The sequence below is a fragment of the Protopterus annectens genome, chromosome 16.part0 (genome assembly GCF_019279795.1).
Source record: "Protopterus annectens isolate FY-2018-M chromosome 16.part0, PAN1.0, whole genome shotgun sequence".
Lineage (NCBI taxonomy): Eukaryota > Metazoa > Chordata > Ceratodontiformes > Protopteridae > Protopterus > Protopterus annectens.
This window is the reverse complement of record NC_056750.1, coordinates 418317293-418339516: the sequence shown is the minus strand read 5'-3', so window position 1 is coordinate 418339516 and position 22224 is coordinate 418317293. Positions and strand designations below refer to the sequence as shown.

General features: G+C 35.3%; 1 protein-coding gene across 8 annotated transcripts in view; it reads left to right on the top strand.

The window, feature by feature from the left end:
- SCAI (suppressor of cancer cell invasion) overlaps positions 1-22224 on the top strand; it is a 2763600-nt gene that overhangs the window by 2638310 nt on the left and 103066 nt on the right. For all 8 annotated transcript variants that reach the window (XM_044058030.1, XM_044058027.1, XM_044058025.1 and 5 more), the window contains one exon: positions 170-242. In XM_044058030.1, the coding sequence (XP_043913965.1) occupies positions 170-242 (73 nt within the window). The remainder of the gene's footprint in view (positions 1-169; positions 243-22224) is intronic.

Genomic DNA, 22224 nt, shown 5'->3' with positions numbered 1-22224 from the left:
GATGAATATTTCACTTGTGGAGGGAGACTGATCACAGAGGTAAAAAATCAGCAGCATAGTGACTAGAAAATGCTACTCTATAAACAATGAAGTTTAACTTAAAGTACAGCACCATAATTTCTATAGCACACCAAAATGTCACTGGTTTATTTATGTTTATTTATTACAGAACTTCACTAACTTATTTGGACAACCCCTGGTATGTTTGCTTTCACCAGTTGCGTACCCTAAAGTACTACAAGGTATGAAATCATTCTTACATTTATTTAAATAGTTACAGTATGCTTAAGAGTATGTTGAATGGCTGAAATTGGTGTGTTTCGCTGCATCTGTAGTAACAATGCAAAATGCATTTTTCTGAAACAGAGGTAGAGTAAGCAGTTTAAAGTATATAATTTTGATTAATAAAAAGGTGTTCGATTTGTATTAGCCGTGTTCTTCCAAGATAGTTGCACTGTACTCAGTAGCTTAATTTCAGTTCTCTAACTTGTGAAAAAAGAAATTGAGAAGTAACAGCTGGTAATTCTGCCTTCATGAGTAAAATCCAGTTACTGGCTAAGATATATACTGCCTGGATGCCAGCGAAGAAGAAATTTAGAGAACTTGAAAAAATCGACTAGAAAATGTGAAACAAAAACTAACTGGGGAAAAATCTTGCATCTCTTCAAATTTAGAGGAAACGTATAATAAATCAAATGCACTCAGAGGTGATTAAAATAAATGAAACATTGAAGGGAGAATATCAACTCAAATAATAAAAGGCTGGAAAAATTAGCAGAGACAATAACTTAACTATTCAGATGAACTGATAAAACTGCAAAAATCAGCAGCTGAAATGAAGAAAAGGCTGGCTGAGTATGACACTTTTCAATAACTACTATTTCAAAAAATTGTAGAGTTAAATACAGAATGTGCAAAGAAAATCTTCTGCTATAGCGAGAAAACCAAAAGTAACAGATTGTATTAATATTATGAAAGCCGAAATAATCAACTAGACTGGTATTCCACAGCAGGATTTGTTAATTGCAAGGGCACATTAAATGTATGCTTCAGACCTGGCCGTGTTAAAGCAACCAAGACCTGTATTAGTAAAGAAGCAGTTATACCAGCAGAAAGACTTGATTCTGATAAACCTGTGGCATAAGGGAAAAGTATTAAATTAGAGACAGCAAAGTGTTTGGAGAAAATGACTATTCACTCTACACTGGGCTAAGCTTAATGCCAAAAATGCGTTGTCATCCCCTTTGGTAAAACCTCAGTTCCCAATAATTACCACATCATTGGAAGCCCAATGAACACTGAAGGTGTTATAAGAGATCTGGGGACGCAGGTTGACAGCAACCTCTCCTTCGACCATCACATTGCCACTGTGGTCAGAAAGTCCTATGTGGCACATCTCATTGCTAAGGGTTTTGCATCCAGGAAGAAAGAGGTCGTCATCATCTCTGTCTACTCTTCCCTCATTAGACCAATCATCGAGTATAATGCCCCATTTGGCATGTACCTCCCTAGACACCTGTAACAGCTGGTGAGGCCACAAAAGTACCTCACAAAGAGGATCATAGGCATTAAACACATGTCCTACATGGACAGACTTAAAAGTCTCCAGCTATTCTCTGTCTCATATCGCCTACTTAGAGGTGATCTCTGCTTGACTTGCAAAGCCATGTCTGACCCAGCTGTGTTAGAAATGCTACATCTAAAGAAATCCCAATCCCTCCGCACCACACGCTCCATAGACCTCAACTTCATTACCACAATCAAAAGAACATGCTGAAGGGACAGGTTCCTTACCCAGAGACTGCCCATGCTCTGGAGTAGACTTCCCATATGTGTCAAGCAGAGCACCTCACTGACCCTTTTCAAGAGAAATCTTGATGAGTGGATGGGGTAATAGAAAGTTCACTCCGGGGATCACTCCAGTGGCTCTACTTGGCAGAGGAACTGGGAATTAATGTCTGGTGACACAATGCCAGAGCACTTCTATGGGCTAGGCTTGTAAAGGCTCCAGGGACATTAGCCTAGTACACATCTATGAACCTATAAGAAGAAAAGCACATTTATCACTGCATTCAGACAATAATGAGAGACAGGTGTGAGATTCAAACTGCTATATCAAGCTGCCATAAGAATATTTTTTCTGGAGGATCAAATACATGTCTTGTTGCAGAACAGGCTAAGGAGCAAATACAAAAGATTATCCAACAGAAACTAAACCATCAAATAAAAGGGCATTCTGCGTCTCATTTTTCTGATAATAAAGCTTATAGAGAGACTTTGCCAGTGAGACCTTTTCCAATGTTCCAAAGGAAAATGCTTCAGAGACCGAAAAATGCACAAGAGATGACTAAACAAATCAGGATTACCTCAGACTTGAACTAGAGCCTGTCACACCAAGTCTTTTCGGTTTCTAATACCATGATGGGAAAGGACCCCATTCCTAAGTCAAAGTACGATTAAAGTTCATGAAATTAGTATTGCTTCAATCTTTGATGTCAGCCAAAAGTGGTCTTCGCAGCACCCACAGTGTGCCCAGTAATGACTCCTTCTGCAGTTTGTATGGGGTTACATGTATTGGTAACAAATCTAAATATGATTGTAGATTCTTTTTTATAAGACCCGTTGCTCCTACTACTATTGGAACTGTCTGGGTATTTTTCTTCCATATTGCTCTCATTTCTGCCTGCCGAGCCTGATGTTTTATGACTTTGTGTCTCTCTGTACGCACGACACTGTAGTCACTGGGTGTGGTGATTTCAGTAATCAATGCTACCTGTCTTCTTTTCATGGACCACTATATCTGTTTTTCTAGCATCTATCTTTTGAACTGATGGTAATGGGTGAGCCCATGTGATGTAAATGTCATCATTTTCTGCGATGCTTTGTAGCTCATGTTATCAGTGTTTTTCAGTCACTTTAATACCATAATGTTTGCACAATCCCCAATGCAACAGTCTTGCTCCTTCTTCCATTAGTATGTCACAATCAGCAGTGAGGTGTGCAACTGTTTCTAATTCAGTTTTACAAAACCTACATTTGTCTGTTTCTCCTACATGTTTAGTGGACTTTGTAAACCAGCTTGTACATAGCTCAACATCTTGGGCTGCCAATATTAACCTTTCATCTGTTGGTTTGAATTCACCTCTCCGTAACCATTCCTCCGTTCTTCCAGAACCTTTCTATATTTGCAACTATATTTATGCATTTTCCACATTTCTTGCCTTCTCATCTGGTCCTTCACCTTATATTCATCTTTTGTTTTTTGGCACATTCAGTTGCTGCCTGATTTTTAGCTACTTCTTTTTTTTTCCATTCCTGCTTGACTCCGATATGCTTCTGCTAGATTAAGCAGAGAAGTCATCTTTGATTTTTTTCTCCTCATGTTTCAAAACTTTCACTAAGTTTGGGTCTTGAGGTCAGCAGATTAGTGGAGTCCCACGATTGCAGATCTATACATGTAATCAATTTCAAGGAGGCACATACCTGCTTCGGAATGGGGAATATATAATCTTGGTATGCACTGAATTTTATAAATCATTTGGTGAGCTTGAAGCATCCTTTTTGTTTTCCAGTCTAATCTAACACGTTTTGTATCCAGTCAGTCACTCCAAAACTGTTAGGAAAGGACCACCAAATTGGTTTATAGCTTGGGTTTTGTTCCTAGATGTCATCGCTGTTTGCAGGATTAATTTAAGTCTTCCAAAGTATTCCTTACTAAGTTTTTTCACATTTGTTCATGTTTTATTATTGATCCTTCATCAATTTCAAATGTTTATATCCTCCCTCTTGCTCAAGTTCTTTCATATCACATTCTTGTCCCAAGCTGATGTTTTCCTGGTGCTGCAGTTTTCCTGCATTAAAGGTTGCTTTGCACATTTAGCAAGACCAAATAACATTCTTATATCATCTGAAAAAGTTTGACAACTTTCACTTCCTAATCTGATGAGCTATACAGTTTTAAATCATCAACAAAGAGAAGATGAGAAGTCTTTACACTTTGTTGTTTTCTAGGAGCCAAATTATAGCCATGGCCTAAGTTAAGTAAACGGTTAATGAGTTAATGGCAAGACAGAATAACAGTGGGAGTCACCCTGGAATATCCCCCTTTGAATTTTTATCCCTGGGATAATAAATTGTCCTTTATCATGGCTTAATTGCAAAGTGGTCTGCCACTGTTTCATGGTCACTGTAATGTAGTCGATCAGTGTAGAGTGTATCTTATACATTTTTAAGCACTCTTTTATCCATGAATGTGGGATACTATCAAATGCTTTTTTGTAGTCAGTCCATTCCATACTTAGATTCTTCCCCTTTTTATAGTTCTCCACTATGACTTTATTTAGCAACAAATTATCCTTTTTTTCCATATGATTTTCTTTTATTCCCCTTTTGTTCTGCTCCCTTAATTGAGTTTTCTTCTAAATGACTATAAACTCTTAACTCATAGCTAAATCTTTGTGCAAATATGCTAATACTTTTAACCAGAAGATAGGTACTGCATCTGGACCTGAGGTTTTCCATTTGCAAGCTTTTCTTAACTTTGTTTCAATCTCTCTGGCTGTTAATTCATCCCATTTCATATCCTGTACCTTTAAACTTCTTATTATTTCTTTTACTTCTTCTTCTGTCCATTTAACATATTTGTTATGTTCAACAGGATCTTCATAAAAACTTATTTAAAATGTATCTGTTTCTTCTTTTTTGGCGGTCTTTCAATTCCTTTTACCTTGTTTCCCAACTCTCTGTAAAACTTTTGTGGAACATCAGTAAATTGCTTATTTTGTACTTTTTCTTTATATTTATCTGTGTATCTTCTAAGTTTTTCTGCCTGTGCTGAGATTTTTAGCTTATTTGCGATAGTGCATGATAGATCCTGGTCTGTTCTAATACTGCCATTGCTTTTATTACATCAATTTTTCTTAGAATTTTTGTTGATCTGTTCCCTCTCTTATATTCTTTTAACAGTAACACTTCTTGTCTTAATTGCTTTATAGTTTTCCCTGTTTGATGCTTCCATGATGGTATTCGATTTTTCCGCTTCCTTTCTCTCACTACATTGTGTTCCTGTAGTAGAATTGTATCAGTTATTAATTTAGCTGCACAGTACTATATCCTGTTTACTTCTGTTGTATCACATGGATCTCTATGGACAGGCCTAATTACTGTGTTCGTTTTAGCAAACTTATGACTTTTTGGGTTTTATTGACCTTGTGCAGTCTATCATTCTCTATTAAATCAAGCAACTCTTCTCTCGTCTCATTTTCTTCTAAACTGAGGGCAGATTTTTTTATTTTCCATTTCCTGAGGGCAATCTATATAAAGTGCTATAGCATCTTCTTTTGGCACATTCTCTTCAGTTTCATCCTGTGCCATCTGTTGCACTGTCATGTGGGAATTCACTGGCCTATCACTCCTCAACATTGACTGTGTCAGAGTTTCCACAGTTTCCTGTTCCTTCCCTTGCTGTCCAGCTTTAAGTGAAAGTTTATACTGGTTTTCTGTGGAAGGTTCCGAAATATCTTCATATGGCACCTGACCAATTGCTTCCTGTTCCACTGGTTTTCACTAAATTTGGATATCCATTGAGCTATCCTGTTGTGCTGCTTTCTGAATTAGATTTTCTACACTGAATCCTTCATTTCACAGGTACTCCATAACCTTAGTTTCTATTTCTTTAACTTCTCCATTACAAATCTTCTCTTCCATTTTTCCTCTATGTCTTCTTATTTTTTGTATTGTAAAGTTTTCCATATCCGGATTCCTTTGCCTGTATTTCTCTTCAAATATCTTTGGTGCTGCTCTTTTTATATTGTTTAGTTTTGCTTTCACCTTTGCATAAATATTACACCATATTAATCTCTTTTTCTTTCCCATGTCCATATTTCTTTTTCAGATGTTTCCTGATCTTCCTGTTTCTCCTTACTTTGTGGTCTTTGCCCATCTTGTTGTGATGTAACCTCTTTTAGACCTTCTACACCAATTCCTTCACTTCACAGGCACTCCATAACTTTAACTTCTATTTTTTTAACGTCTACTTTACTAATCTTTTCTGCATTCCCTGTTTGTGATATTATTTTCTTTTTTTTCCATATATGGATGCCTTTGCCTGTATTTCTCTTTGAATATCTTTGGGGTTGCCTTCTTTATATTGATTAATTTGGCTTTCTCCTTTGCATAAATATTGCACCATATCAGATCTCTCTTTCTTTCCCATGTTCATATTTCTTTGTATACTTTTCAAAAATCTCTAGGTTTTGTTGTTTATATTTTTGTACATCCTCAGATGCTTTTTTTTCCAACCAGATCAATGTTTATTGATCTATATACTGTTTTTCACAAATCTGTTGTATTAATGAATACAATTTTTTATTTGAAGCTTCTGACAATTTTTCTTGTGAAAGTATTTTTCTTTCCTCTAATTTATCACTTAATCATTTTGTATATCTTGAGTCTGCAAATTCAGTTTTTTTTTTTTTTTTGCATAATAGTAACAATGCATAATTTCTTTCATATCCTCAATAGTCCACTATATCGTCTTTATGGCTCTTCTTTGGCTTATCAGTTTGTGTGATTTTTGTGGACCACTACTTCCTTCTACAACGGGGGGGGGGGATCCTCCCCCTGGGTTTGGCTTGGCCCCATTGTAGGAATGTTTCTGTATTTTGAGGATTCTACACTGTCATTTTTTTCCTGTCCTGGCACCAGTGTGCCTACCAGGACTGGGTACTTTTTTATACAGGGTCTTGTGCACACAGCTATCTTTTTTCATTTTTAACCTACTTCTATCCATGATATATGCATATAAATAGTCTATATATCAGTGTTGTCTTGGTGAGATTTTGGGAAAAAACAAGGTCCACCTCGTGAAGGTACTCACCAAGACTTGATGATGAATTCAATTTCAGCAACACTACTTTCCTTGCTGACTTATCTCTCCATTTGGACCCCAGTATCATCTTGGAGAAATTTTGTGAAACAACGGGATCCACCTTGTGAAGGTACTCACCAAGACTTGAGGATGAATTCAGTTTCAGCAATACTACTCTCATTTCCTTGCTGACTTATCTCTTCATTCAGAGCCTGGTGTTTGGAGATGGAGATGAACAGGAAGAAGACCAGCAGCACTGAAATTAGTGAATGAATGTGAGATTATAAATCATCAGTCACATTTATGAAATTATGTATTTGTAAGAAAAAATGGCTGAAAAAATTGGACTTTTATTGACTTTATGTCTTTAATGTTTAGAAGGACAATAAAAAGAAAAAGGTAACTGTAACTAAATAATGTTTGTTCTTAATAGCATTTGTATAAAAAAATAATTATATAAACTACATGTATAGTAAAGCAGCTTTGTGTAGTATGTAGTCAGGGTATTTTAAATGTTTGGGTTGGGGTGATTCTTTTCAGTGATTGTTGTACTTGATAAAGATATTAAAGTAAACAAGTACTTTTTTAATTGTATAAAATAGGCTTTACTGTGTAAAAAGAGAAGGAAAGTTGGACAAAAACAAGTTTAAGTCATTAAGCTATAATCATGGGCTGATGGGATTGGGGGTGTAAATCTGCACTGGTTATATTATACTATACTGTATTATATTCAGAGTTGAGATGTTTTCTCTTATTTTTTGCAAAGATGAATATCTGGAGTAATACCCATTTCATAATCTAAAAGCAAGTGTTTTCTGTAAGCATATAGGCTTGAAAAAGACAAAATGATGAAAGCCATGAGAAGTGCCAACATTCTTGTATATGCAATGGTACTAGCATATTTTCCTTTAGGAAATGTTCATTGGGACTCAAGAAGTTTGCAGCTGAAGTCACTTGTTCCGCTTTGAGTGAAATTCATAGATTCCTCCATGTATCTCCAGAGTTGTTAGCTGCTTTATTATCTTATTGCTGTATGTTTCCAAAGAGACAAGCTGTCAGCAAGTGCAAGCAATTAATCCTGTGAGTACTGAACATTCTTTGCTGATGGAAATACAAAATTTAAAGGTACAAGGGCAAACGGTTCAGAAAAAATATTTGAAATTATTGAAAGTGAATAAAAGATAATAGCTTCCATAGCAGCTTAAAACTTTAATGCATTTAATAGAACAGTGTATAATTTTGTTTTATTTAAAGATAGCCAGTGTACTTTTTAAGGGTAAAAGTTAATGTTTCTGATAGTATCCAAGTTGTTTTATACATCTGGGAGGGGAATAGAGATAGGAAAAGACAAGACACCAGTAAGTGTAAGTGGAAGCACAGGCTGTAATATGCACTTTAGCATGGCTAACCTTAATTTTAGGTTAGGTAATGTCTGTGAGTGCAGCTATCAGTGTGAGGTGGTTGTTCGTATCTGGAGGGTTAATCTTCATTTTTTGAAGGTGTACATACTTTTGTGTGCTTGTTGTACATTAATAGGTGATGGGAGTATTATAAGAACATATTTAGTTATATATTTGATGGTTTTCATTAAAACAAGAAGTCTTGAAAAATGTGACATAGGTTTAAATGGAGATAAACAAATGTATAAAAAGATCAGCTTGCCAAACAGTGTTTGCATGCAACACCAAAGTTGGAAATGCACATTCAAAAAACTGTCATGTATAATAGGTAGGAACAGTAACGTCTTATCAAAATGGCTTTGCTGTCCATATTACCTTGCAACATAAATGGACTTACAGATATAGACAAAAAGGTAAGAGTATTGAATTATACTAAGAAATCAAGAGTGCAGATGTGCTGCAGGAAACGTGGAAATAAAGGATAATGTGAATTTGATAATGGATTTTAGATTAGCTATTCAGCAGAATATCAAGAACACAAGAAAAGGGAAGTAAGTATACTAATTGTTAGAGGATCTTTAATAGTGGTAGAAGAATAAAAAGATAATAATGGTAGATTTGTGGTAGCTAGGGGCTGTTGGTAAGGGAGGAGGATTGCATTGGCATGTGTTGTTATATTCCACCAAAAGCTGCTGTTATACTGCTTAAGAAAATTTGGGGAGAAATAATCAGCTATCAGCAGGGAATATTACTTATAGGTGGAGACTGGAATTTGATTTGCAACAGTGAGGATGTATTTGGGGACCTAGAAGGGATAATATGACAAAAGAGAATAGATTTCTGAATAAATATATGAAAATATTTGGTATGGAAGACATCAATTCAGACGTAGGAACTTGCGTATTATTCTCCAAGGTACAGTACTGGGCTAGACTAGTTTGGAATTTTAATTCACAGGAACATGTGCTTTCAGTTGAAGGCTACAACACACATCCAATATTTATTTCAGATCACGCACCAATAAAAACTAATATAAAAATACAGGATAATGAATTAAAAATGAAACACTGGAGCTTTCCCACCTACCAGTTAAAAAGAATGGAATTTAAGGAATGGATAGTGGAAATGATTCAGGAGTTATTAGGGAAGATAGAACTATCTTCAGAAATTCTAGCTAGCTAGTGGGATAAAATGAAGAGAGTTTAAAAATAGAATAGAAATAAAAGAAAAAAGATATGATTAAAAAGTAACAGAATTTTTTTTGGGGGGGCGGGGCTTGCAAAGTACTGCAGAGTAAGGGGAAACTCACAACTCTTACAGAACAAGAAGAGGTGCAACTACAGAGTGCAAAATAGAAAATAAGGGAGTATATGGATAATATAAATGAATTTTGAAAGATTGCTGCCCAGCAGGTACTCCAGAACACAAACAATGTTTAGCCCAATAACTTGGGCAACAGAAAGTATAAAGGGCTGTCATCAAACTTCACAAGCATATAACAGGAAAATAATAATTTGTATAAAGCAGAGAAATGTGGAAATCAAGAAAGAGCACAAATGGAAATAGTTATGTAAGAATGAAGTATGTCAATGTTAGAAGTAGATGCAGCTCAACAATTAGCAGTTAAGATTAGAGGAAATGAGATAAAAATTATGATGTATAATCAGTCTGCAGGAAAGTATCCAAGAACAGATAGTATTCCTGTTGAATTATGGAAGTTAGGATGAAAGGGATAACGATCTGGAAGGTTTTGTTTAACAATATTTTAAAAAGAGGGGAAGCACCAACAGATCTTGGAAGAAAGCTGTGGTGACTGTATCACCTAAAAGCAATGAAGAACCATCAGACCCTGCGTCAAGTAGACCCATTTTAATTTTAAATTGTGATTACAAAGTGTTTAAATTGATAGATATGGATCATTGTGGTTTTGTGGAGGGGAGGCAAACATTTGACAATATTAATAAAACAGGGATAATCCAGAGGGAAGCAGAATTTAATAAAATACTGCTGTTGTTGGTGGGTCATGATGCAGAAAAAGCATTCGACAGAGAAAGTTGGGATTTTATGAGTTGGGCAATGGAAACATTTGCATTCCCTGATACAATAATAAGGTTAATTAGAAGGATATATGAAGGATTGGAGGAACGAATTAAAGTGGGAGGGTTTCTCTTTGATAAGTGATGTCTTAACAGAGGAACCAAGCAGGGGTGTTTGCTTTCCCCTTTATTATTTCTTTGTATTTAAAGGCATTGGCAAAATAAATAAGGGACTCAGAAATTCAAGGATATAATTTGTATGGTAATGATGAAGATGGCTTTATTTTCAGATATTATTTTGCACCTGATAAATCCTGAAAACGACATCTCAGTGCCAGGGAACATTTTGACACAAACACAAATTACACCATAATTAATAGGTTAATTCTAGATATTATTTTAACTGTAGATGGACAGGGGTGGTTTATATTTTGGGATGCTCGTGCTCTGATATAAAATGGGATATAGGCCAGACAAAAAGGATGGTGAAAATTCGAGTTTTGGAACATCTTAGAGATATAAGAAATAAAAATGAATTGAGTCCTATAGCTAACCATTTTCATGAAATGCATGAGGGTTCAGATAGTGGTTTAATTTTCTCAGTTCTTGCAAAACCTTTCTTGCTTAGAGGTGGTGATTATGTTGGTAAGTTAGTGGAGTTAGAAACTAGAATGATATTTAAATTTCAGACTCAAAGTCCTCGTGGTTTAAATCAAGAAGTTGATATTTAAAATATTTACAGGGTCATGTCAGTTTAGTAAAATGCATTTATAGTAACTGGATGATTTTCATATGGTGTTTTGTATAGATTTTGTTTGGATTTTTGTATATGAAGTTTTGCATTTTTATATATAATTCTTTATATGAATTTTGATATATATGTATAATATATTTTTAAATGAAAAAGTTTATTTAAAATTGTATTAATTAACTAATTGGATCGTGCTAAGTGGCTGCTTGTATTTGGATATTTAAGGCAGCTAAAATTGTACTATTGTGATCCTTGAAGGCAAATTGCTGAGGTGCCAGATCACTGTTGCTGTATTAAAAAAGAAGCTGCTGCTGGTATTTTGCTGCTGTAATTTGTGTTTTTCTTCAGTTTAGTTTTGTTTGGTGTTTGAAACATTTTGAGACAGTTTCAAGTCTTTTGGAGATTTAAAATTAATGAAGATATAACAAAGGCTATATCAGTAAATTATGTACCCACATATGCATTGGTCCAATAATAGCCATACTGATAGGAACTCTGTAAGATTAAGTATTTAGGAGTATGGAATAAAAAAGGCTTCTGTTATGGCAGCTAAGGTATGTGGAAAGAGACTAAAAAGATAATACAAAAATTGGGAAACTGGATGCCTTTGTTTATGGATGCACTGAAAATGTTTTTAGTCCCTTCAGTTTTATATATATAGTTCAGGCAAATATTTATCAACCAGAGAAGAAGTCGTGGATGAAAATTAATAGGATTTTAAAGTCTCCCAACTCATTACACTCATATAACATGTTCCCAGTTACATTTTTCTTCCCTATCACATCTCCATTTGCCATCTACCTGAAGAAAAGTTCTTTGGAGTCTGATTGGTGTGTAGAAATATCTATGCAGTCACTTCCAGGGAAAAATTGTAAATTCCTAAATCATCAAGACTTTTTGCATACCTGGGCTCCATACACAGGTCCTCCCAATTTTCCTTTATAAATTGCTTATCCAGTCTCTCTTCTCAACCTCCTCTAATTGATTCTTATAGTTTTTGTACAATATTTTATATACCTTACTAATTATCCCTTTTTTAACAGCAGCTTCTGTTCTAGATTCAACTAAAAATTCTACCACAGCAGCTCTTTCACTTAGGGTTCCCCTAGCTCTTTCTCTTTGCCTGTATTCTGATATCAGTCCCTAGTAGGGAAGGTGGTCTCTGGCCTGCGGTACAAATATCTTCTTGGTCCCATCTCATTCTGTTAACTTTCCACCTCTAGTTATTTGCTCCTAATATCTTGATTCCTTTGCCAGTTTTCTAAAGTAAATTCCAGCCCCCTCTTGCCTTTATTCTGTACGCCTATATGCAGTCATCTCTATTGGCAAAATCTCATTTTTCCATTCCTGTGTTAGCTTAGCTCTTTAAAAAAACTTTTGCATCTTTATGAATACAATTTTCTGCATGGCTATTGTTCTCCTTAAGGATTAGCATCCAGAATTCCAGTCTCTCCTTATTTCTTGTACTCACTCCATGCTTCATCATGATCCATTTCTACTTAGAATTGTAACATTTTGCTTGAGTTATGTATATGAGCCTTAACTGTATAGCTTTAAAATATCCCTTGAAATCAGGAAATTCTAAACCACCTTGTTCTATCGGGAGGATCAACTTATCCCACTTAACCCTTGCCTTCTTCCCCTCCCAGATAAATTCCTTCCACTCCTCATTAAGTATTGCCCACAAATTCTCTGGCTAATAAAAATATGCTTGGCCTCTATATAAAACTAAAGGGACTAAACATAGTTTCTCTGCTGTATCTTACTATCCATAACCATAAACAAGAACTTTCAGTTTCTCAGTTTTGTATTATCTTATGTTTAGTCTCTTCCTACAAATCCTTAACTGCCAAAACATAAACCTTTTTATTCCATACACCTAACTACTTAAAGTCATTGTGTCACCAAAAATATGGGTATTGGTGAACCAGTTTGTGAGTTAGTACATAATTTATGGCTATAGCCTTTGTTTTATCTTGATCAATTTTATATCCCAGAAAGTCGTGAAACTGTCTCATAAAGTTCTACAACATCAAGATGTCCTTTTGTTAATCAAGCAAAAAAATATCAACTACAAATAAAGCCACTTTTCCTGATTGCCATACTAATTATATCATTGCATTTCTTTTCCAATAGCTCTAAATATAATGCAAATAAAAGAGAAAGAGGATAGTTTCTCTGCTAAAACAAGCTTATTGAAGAGATATCCTCAGACTAAATTTTTTGCCTCTGATCCTTCATATATCTAAATTAACCTTATTATTGTATCAGTAGATGCAAATGCTTTCCTTGCCTTACTCATAAAACCACAGCTTACTGTGTTGAATACTTTCTTTGCATCAAGGCATCAAGTCCCACCATCAGCAGTGTTTTATTACATTCTTCTTCTGTCTGAATCATCATAGTTCTATTAATGTTGTGAAATATTTGCCTCCCCTCCACAAAACAACATTGCTCCATATGTATCAATTATGGCAATGCTTCTGCCATTCTTCAAACTAAACACTTGGTTTAAAATTGAAAAAGGTTTGTATTTAGCTGGTTCTGATGGGTGTTTATCTACTTTTGTTAATACAGCCATCACAGCTTTCCTCCAAGATACTGGCAGCCCCCCCCCCCTTTTAATATTCTGTTAAGCAAAATCTTCTAGATCTTTATCACTTTCATCCCTCCTAACTTCCAATCTTCTACAGGAAATACCATCTGTTCCTAGAGACTTCCCTGCAGATTAATTATACACCACCTTTTATATGTCATCTCCTCCTATTTTAACTATTAGTTGTTGAGCCTCATCTTCCACTAACCTTGGTATAATTAAATCCTACATAAATATTTCCAATTGTGCTCTTTCTTGATTTCCACATTCCTCTGCTTTGTGCAAATTTTCATAATTTTTTTGAAATGTCTCCAATGCCTCCATACAATCTCTGTTTTTTTTTTGTTTTTTTTTTGTCATAGGCTCCCTAAGTTTAGCAACAACTCTTTTCTACTTTCTGTTGCTTAGATTGTTGTGCTAAAAGTTTTTTTTGCTCTGGAGATGTTAACAGAAAGAATTGCTTAACAGCAATCTTTCCAAACTTGTACATATTATCCAAATACTTCCATATCTTCTCTTTAGAACTCTGCAGTTCCTCCTCTGCCTGTTTTGGGAGATTTGCCTTATGCTGCATTACTTTAATGGTTGTCAGCCCCTCTAAATAAATCCTACTACTTCTTAACTCTTTCTCTTAATCTTCTATTTTTCTTCCATTTTTAAACTCCATTTTTATTGTAACCCACTCACTAGCTATTCTTTTTGAAGACATTTCTATTTTCCGTAACAACTCTCAAAATAATGTCCACTACCTATTCCTTGAAGTCATCTTTTTAACAGGAATGTGTGAAAGTGCCAGTGTATCATTTTTATTTCATTACATGGCAGTTTTATCTTCGTTATTACCTGTGCATGATCTGAATAGTTATTGGATGCGTGCCAAAGCCTTAAATGAAATGCATATGTTTCTATGAAATATAATTTCTGTCCAGTCTGTCCCAGTTATTGTACCTTGGAGAATAATATCTAAATTATGTCCAAGTTCCTACTACAAAGTTCAAGTCTTCATGCCAAATATTTTCATAAATTTCTTTGGAAATCTATCCTCTTATTATATTTTCCCTTCTATGTCCCCTTAGTAAAGCTGCACTCTTGCAAATCAAGTTATAGTTCATACCTTTATGTAATATTCTGTGTTGACAGGTGATTATTTCTCCCTAAATAGCCTAGCATTTTCTGCTGAAAGCTGAATATTTCTCCCAAAATTTTCATAAAGGCTCCATAATAGCAGTTTTTGGTGGAATGGTAATACTTGCCAATGTAATCTTTCTCCCTTGCCAATAGTCCTTTACTACCACAGATCCACTATTATTGTCTTTTTTCCTCTTCTATCACTGTTGGGGCCTTTCTGTAAATCAGTATTGTTACTCCCGCTTTTTTCTTACCCTGATATTCTGCTGAATATCCATCCTGAAATTATTTCTTTGTCAAATTCACATGCTTATTTCTTTCCAAATGTGTCTCTTGCAGAATTGCTATTTTCACCATGTATTTCTTAATATGTCAGTGTTCTTTCCTTTTTGTTTATACCTGTAAGCAATTTACATTCTAAGATACTATGGATAGACTAGTTATTATAACATAAAGCTATTGCCCCCACCTCATATACATGACAATTTTTTGAATTTATATTTGCACATTTTGGCTTACATAAACAAACTAATGTTTGACAGGCTGGTCTTTTATACAGTTGTTTCTTCTAATCTCCATTTGTACTTAGGTCACATCTTTCAAGACCTTTACTTTATTGAAACCTCTGAAACAAAAAACAAAAAAAAAATTCTTAACACCCCCATCCCTTGTTAGCTTAGAACAAATAGACATAAACTATGTACATTTTCAACAAATGAAGTTTAACCCCAGATAGAAACAATTGCCCCAAATCAACAACTGCAACCAAAGGCATAATTAATCTAAAATTAAGGTTATCCATGCTAAAATGTATGCTATAGCTTACTTTATCACTTACACTGACTGCTGTCCTTTTCTTATCTCTGTTCCCCTCCTAGATGTGAAAAATACCTTGTATGCATTCAGAAAACATCAACTTTTACCCCTAAGAAGAAATACATTGGGTAGCTGTAAATAAAATTAAATTGTCCACTTTTTTCTATTAAATTAAGTATTAAGGCTCCTGGGGGCTACTATCTCTTATTCACTTCTCATAATTTCAAACTGTTTTACACTTAACTGCTTGCCATTGTACATTTAAATGTTGCATTCCCTTTGACAAAGAATGCTCAGAACTCTCAATATTAATTGCTTGCACATGCAGACAGATTGTCTCTTTATAAAAGTAGTCAGCAATGTGAAAAAAAAGCAGCAAACAACATTGCGGATGTATGAAGGGGTCTTTGTAAATACCACTCCGAAAAGAAAGTATGGAATTCCCCTAGCCAACTGTGTTTAGCTGCAGACTTTTTGTCTCTCAATAACAGCATATGCTAATGGTAAAAAAAACAAAATAATGCCTTTGCAAACGCAAGAATTTTAACATTTTCACAGCTTTCATCATTTTGTCTTCTTTTTCAAGCCTATTTGCTTGCAACAGTTGTCCTTGGCTTATACTATAAACAGTAATATAGACATCCACCCTTGTAAAAACAAGGGGAATGATTATCTTAATTGTGTATATAATATAATTAGTACACTTGCACATCCCACCCCCATACCATCGGTCTAAGATCACAGCAGGATATTAACTTAAAACTGCTTCTTTCCAGCCTTTCTTCTCTTGTTATACTGTAAAGTCTGTATTTCTTACAACTAAAAAGTACTTGTTTACTTTAACATCGTTAACACATAAATCAGTCACTGAAAGGAATCCACCCCAGCATTTAAAATGCCCCTGACTGCACACAGTAGAAAACTTCATTAAAATATCATATGCAGTTTATAGCATGAGATGTTTTACACAAGTTCTTATAAGAATAAAAATTGTTTTACTTACAAGTACTTCTTTTTTCCTTTTAAGTATCCTTCTAAACACTATTGACATAATGTGGAGTTTGTGCTTTACAGTTTACCCACAAATTTAACAAAATCCACAAAAGTCCAGTCTTTTCTCATCCACATTTTCTTGCAAAGCCATATTTCACAAATGTAATTCATGCTTTATATTTTCCTATTTATTCACTAATTTCAGTGTTGCTGGTCTTTTCCTTTATCATCTCCATCAGTCAACATCATATGCAGGTTCAAGTCCAAGGTACTTCTGATTCTTCTAGTCCGTTCCTCTGCTTTTTTCTGTGTCTCACGCATTTTACTTTGGAACACTGGAGAAAGTTACACTGGCAGAGTATATGATCTGCATTGTGACAAAAATAAGAAGCAGAGTCCCCTTCTGTTTGCTGGCTCATTTATTTGTGAATGCACTTTATTTCTTCTGTATACTGTTCTGCATCAAAAATGTCTTTGATCCTGTGGGAAAATACTCTGAAGACGCCTGGCTACAGCAGTTTGAATCTCACACCTGCCTCTCAACATTCCCTGTTTGCTGGGATAAATTTGCTTCTCCTCTCTGGTGTGTAGTGAGTGATCATTTTCCACAAATACTTTGCTGTCTTCAGTTTTTAATATTTCACTTTAGCCACACTTTTGCCAGGATCAACTCTTTCTGCTGGTATGATTGCATCTTTACTAATATACATCGTGGCTGCTTTCTCCTGATCAGGTTTGGAGTATATACTCAATGTGTCCTTTCAATTAACAAATCCTGCTGTGGAACACAAGTCCAATTACCTATTTGTGCTTTCATAGACATTCTGTTCCTTCTAATTTCTCTGATACACCATATCTTTACTTTTCCATCCATTCCTCAACTGATGGGTCTAGGATCTGACCATGGGCTCTTCCAAGCTTAAGAGCCTGCGCTGAAACTCCACCCCCTACCCATAAATCCCCATGAATAGAACAAGTTACCCTAGATCTCAATTGCCACTTGAAGAGCTACAACACATCTTGGTGCTCAGGAGTTTTGAAAAAAATCTTTGAAGTTTATACTTAGATAAATGTCTCTTCATAGTTATATATACATATAGATTTTTCGTAGTCCTTTCTTCTTATTACCTTTATAGTACTATATTTCTTCTTAGTGTAAAATTAACAAAAAAATCTTAATTTTTATCTTTATCCTTTACTTGTTTGCAGGTAGTTTAATCATCTTTCCTTTCAGCATTTTCTTCCCAAAATGTCCAATAAGCCATTGGGCTTTAAAAATGTGTTGCTGGTCCTCTTAAGCATTCTAATTCCAACACACATGAAAAAATGCAGCTACTGTCTGGGGGCCTTCGCACCTAGGCATAGCGTGCTCAAGTTGTAGAGACTTCAGGCAGATAGATTTGGTTGAAAGAAATAAATAAGCTCATCTTGCAGGGTCTCTTACAGCCATCCCCAGGAGATAAACCTTATTCATTGTAATGGAAGTCAGTGGCTGCTACTTTTTCCCCTCTTTTTCTTTTTCTTCTTAAATGAAAACTGATTAGAAAAAGACAAGCCAAAGTCATCAGGAAAGAGGTCGCATGACCTAATTCTTTGGCTCCAGCCCCACCAATGAAGATGCCTAAACCCTTGGAGCCAGAGTTCGTTTTGAATCAATAATCATCAGATCAGCGTACGTCATCCAGTTTTTCACTGAAACCTGTGAATCCTAGGCTTTGGTCTTCGATACTGCAAGATAGACCAAGATATCCATCCAGGCTTCCTTCCTTCTACTGCTTCTTTAAGGTCAGTAGGGTCCACTTCAAGCCTTATGGAAGCAGACATGGACAGGATGATGAGGCACTTCCTTCAGATCAAGAACCAGTTAGGGGTACTCCTGGCACCGACCTCAGTTGGATCTCGGAGACATGTTTCTCCCTCTGTCTTTGATAGCTCCTTTCTGCTCTGGCCCATCTGGTTCTTGGGTGGTCCCAGCCCCCCTACCCCACGCAGAAGAGATGATTGACTTAATCTCATCAAGGGCATGGAAGGAACCGGACATGGCTGAATCTATCCTTAAAAAGCCTGATAAATTTTAGTAGCTTCTAAAGATCGACTCCATTGGAGTAAGGGTCCTGCTGTAGAATCCATGGTAGTGGCAGCAGAAGCTACCAAGAAGGAGCTGGTGGAAGAGAGCTCCTCTGTCCATCCACCTAACAGAACGTCATGTGCATTGGACAGATTTGGGAAGACTGTATATGCTTTGTCTACTTTTTCAGTGTGTTGAATTATTTGGCACACATCACCCACTTCCAGAGAGATTTGACCAAAGAGATCACCAAATCTCTTCAAAGGACCTTGTCTTTGGATCAGAGGATGACTATTGATTCACAGTTGGCTACTCGCCAATCCCTTTCCAGTGCCTCTATGCAGCTTATTTCTAATGCTAAAGACAGTACATCTAGAGCAGCTGATACAGGCATTGCCATTAGGAGGAATGCCTGGATGTAGCTTGTTGATTTTTGTGGAACATTTCAAGATTGTGATGACTTAATCTAATATGGTCCTAAAGTCAAAAAACTATTTGCAGAAGTGAGATGGATGGTAAATCCCTTTCTGTTCTAGGGATTAAATTCTCAACACTTCAATGTACCTTTTCCACAATCAGAAGGGGGGTAAGACAATGTGGTTTCATAAATCCCAGGAGCTTAAATTAGACACTTGTGGAGAAAGAGCTCCCCAAGGCAAGGGGAAACTCTTATAATGGACATTGTCCAAGAGGCAGAGATGGTCCACAAAAACAAGATTCAGGGGTCCTTTCTCAGAGAATCCTTTTTGGTGCTCTTGAATGTTTACCTGGCTGTCATACTCTAGAGGCAGTTGAGAGACACTTATCACTGCACCCAGCAACCTGAATGCTCATCACTTAAGAAAAATTGGTGCAAAGGATAGTAACCAAAGACTGTGTCATATCATAACATACTCCTCCTTCACTTTAGAAAATAATTCCTGATGTTTCACCCTCACAAAGGGAAGTGGCTGCCTTCAGAGAAGCCACTAAAAATGACTGATTCAAGAGCACCCCACCAAACCAGAAAAGATCAGGGATTTACTCGAGATTCTTTTTAATGCCAAAGAAAAATTAGGACCTAAAGGCCAATTTTGGACCTAAGTTGACTAAACAAATTTGTAAAACAAAATTCTGGATGGTCACAGTTCAGTTCATTCTTCCATTACTAAGGAAGGGTGAGTGGATGTGCTTGCAGCAACAACAACAGCACCAAGGAAAAGTTGAAAAAGCACCACAGCAGGATTCACAAAACACGGTTTATTGTAGAAAATCTATCTCTCTGACGTCTCGGCCTTAGCCTTCCAGGAGTATAGAACAAATGAAAAACCCTGTCCTTATATACAAATTAAATCACATGATTAAAACAATTAAACAATCAGGTCATTTAAAAAGTTTTTTACATTAGCAGCATTTTCCATTTAAAATCCTCATTTAACCCATTTGGATATAGAGTTTTAAACTTCAGTATATAAACTGTTTCTTTATACAGTAACAACTGTTTAATTTTTAACAGATCAAAATTATTATCAGATACTTGTTCTAAAATTGATGCTTGTAACAACTTTTCATCACTGTTATGCATTTCACAAAAATGTCGAGCAACAGGACTTTCAATTTTATTATTAATTATGTCCCTAACATGTTCAAGGAGTCTCACTTTAAAAGCTCTCTTGGTTTCCCCTATATAAAATTTATGACAGGGGCATTTTAAGGCATAAATAACCCTCTCAGTGTTACAACTAAAATAATTATTTACCCTAAAGGGCATATCATTAATACATTCAAATCTAGAAGTTACAAAACTGCATGCCTTACATTTACCACACTGATAGGTCCCTTTATGTCTAATATTTTCTGTCAATATTTCTGTAGGGAAACTAAACCTGCTTCGTACTAAGAAGTCTTTAATGTTCCTTCCCCTTCTGTATGAAAATTTTAAATTAGCATTTAACCATAATTTAACATTATCCAGGGTACTAAAGCATTTCCAAAACATAGAAACAATTTTAATTAATTCCGATGTGTAACATCCATAAGTAGTAACAAAATACATAGCCTCAAGTTGTATTTGTTTATTTTGACTTATAAAAGGAACAAATTTCCTCTCCTGTAATCTATTCTTTTTGTTATAACTATGGGAAAACTCACATAGTTTATTAAAGCTTTCATCCAGAATAGATCTATTGTACCCTCTTAACAAAAAAGAGTTGTACAAAAAATCAAGTTCTTTTCTAAATACTGTTGTTTCATTACATAGTCTAAATATCCGTAACATTTCTCCATAAGGTAGAGAATGTTTAGTATGTGGGGCATGTCCGCTATTACCATGTACATATAACGTAGGACCTTCAAATTTCCTGTTTACTGAAATTACTAATTTATAACCACTAGAAATATCAAGAATCACATCTAAAAATGGTATTCGTGTACCCATAATTAGACCATCAAAGTCCAAAAAAAATCTATTAGACTTCAAATCTGAAATAAATTGTAGGGCCGAAGACTGACCCCCTTCCACCAAAAAAATTAAATCATCAACATATCTATAATATCTGATGACATGTTGTTGAAAAAAATTATGTTTATAAATATATTCCAACTCAAAAAATCCCATTGCCAAATTGGCATACATGGGGGCAAAAGAAGCCCCCATGGCTGTTCCTCGTTTCTGATGATAAAGGATATGGTTAAATTCAAAAAAATTATTAGTTAAAGAAAAATACAATAACTCAATAATAAATTCTGAAACAGGAGACTGGCCCAAAAACAATCTCAACGCCTCCACTCCAAATTCGTGACTAATATTTGTATATAGACTTTTGACGTCCACTGTCAGCCAGTACATATTTTTATTCCATTTAATGTTATTAATTTTGTTCAAAAAATCAAACACATCTGTTAAAAAAGATGGTAATTTTTTAACATATGCTGACAAATAGTCATGTAAAAATATACCCACATTTCGCAAAAAATATTTGCGACCTGACACTATAGGACGGCCCGAGGGTTTAATATAATTTTTATGAATTTTGGGCAGGCAGTAAAAATATGCCATGCCACAACCCTCTGTCTGAAATTTATTCTTGACATCCTTCATCTCAAAGTACCCTAATCTGAAGCCCTTCTGTATCAACTCTTTATATTGTAGAATAGCTGCATGATATCTCTCTATCTCACATGTTTCATATATATTATTGTCATTAAGATGTCGCATACACATATCAAAATAATCATTAGTATTTAGAACAACTAGTTTATTACCCTTATCAGCAGGTTTAAAAACAATATTGTTGTTCTTACTTAGATCCATTAAGATCTTCCACTCTTGACAAGACATATTATATTCAATATTATTCTTATTTACCATAAATTCTTGATGGCCTATTTCTAGAGAATGATTCACCATTCTAATGAAGTTAGACACTTCATAATTCATAACTCTAGGAATAAAATTACTTTTTGAGGGTACCTTCTCAGTATTAAGTTTAACATAGGCATTAGCTTGTTCATCTGACATGCAAGAATAAAAACTCTCCTCTAAACTTGACAAATTGGAGTCTGAAACATCATTCTGACTTTCAGTATT